The 250-nt window shown below is 53.6% G+C and overlaps 1 protein-coding gene across 2 annotated transcripts in view; it reads left to right on the forward strand.

Annotated features, from left to right (window-relative positions):
• LOC107573793 (spermatogenesis-associated serine-rich protein 2-like) overlaps positions 1–250 on the forward strand; it is a 27,944-nt gene that overhangs the window by 25,224 nt on the left and 2,470 nt on the right. For both annotated transcript variants that reach the window (XM_016260237.1, XM_016260238.1), the window contains exon 11: positions 62–164. In XM_016260237.1, the coding sequence (XP_016115723.1) occupies positions 62–164 (103 nt within the window). The remainder of the gene's footprint in view (positions 1–61; positions 165–250) is intronic.

Consider the following 250-nt stretch of genomic DNA (forward strand, 5'->3'; position numbering starts at 1 on the left):
ACCAAGTAAATCATCAAGCTGCATTTACTGCTGTCTAATGCGCGTCTCTCTCTCTCTCCAGCACTTTGTCAGTGAGCGCAAGTATGACGAGGATCTGGGTAAAGCTGTGAAATTCTCCCATGATGTGGAGCCTCTGAAGTGCAGCATCATATCGTTTGGATCAGGTGGGTCAGTGAACGGGAACAGTGTTACAGAAATTGCAGAGCCACGGGCTGCGTTACACCCCCCCCCCCCCCCCCCCCCCCCCCTA

The sequence above is a fragment of the Sinocyclocheilus grahami genome, unplaced genomic scaffold (genome assembly GCF_001515645.1).
Source record: "Sinocyclocheilus grahami isolate Dianchi unplaced genomic scaffold, SAMN03320097.WGS_v1.1 scaffold2037.1, whole genome shotgun sequence".
Classification (NCBI taxonomy): Eukaryota; Metazoa; Chordata; class Actinopteri; order Cypriniformes; family Cyprinidae; genus Sinocyclocheilus; species Sinocyclocheilus grahami.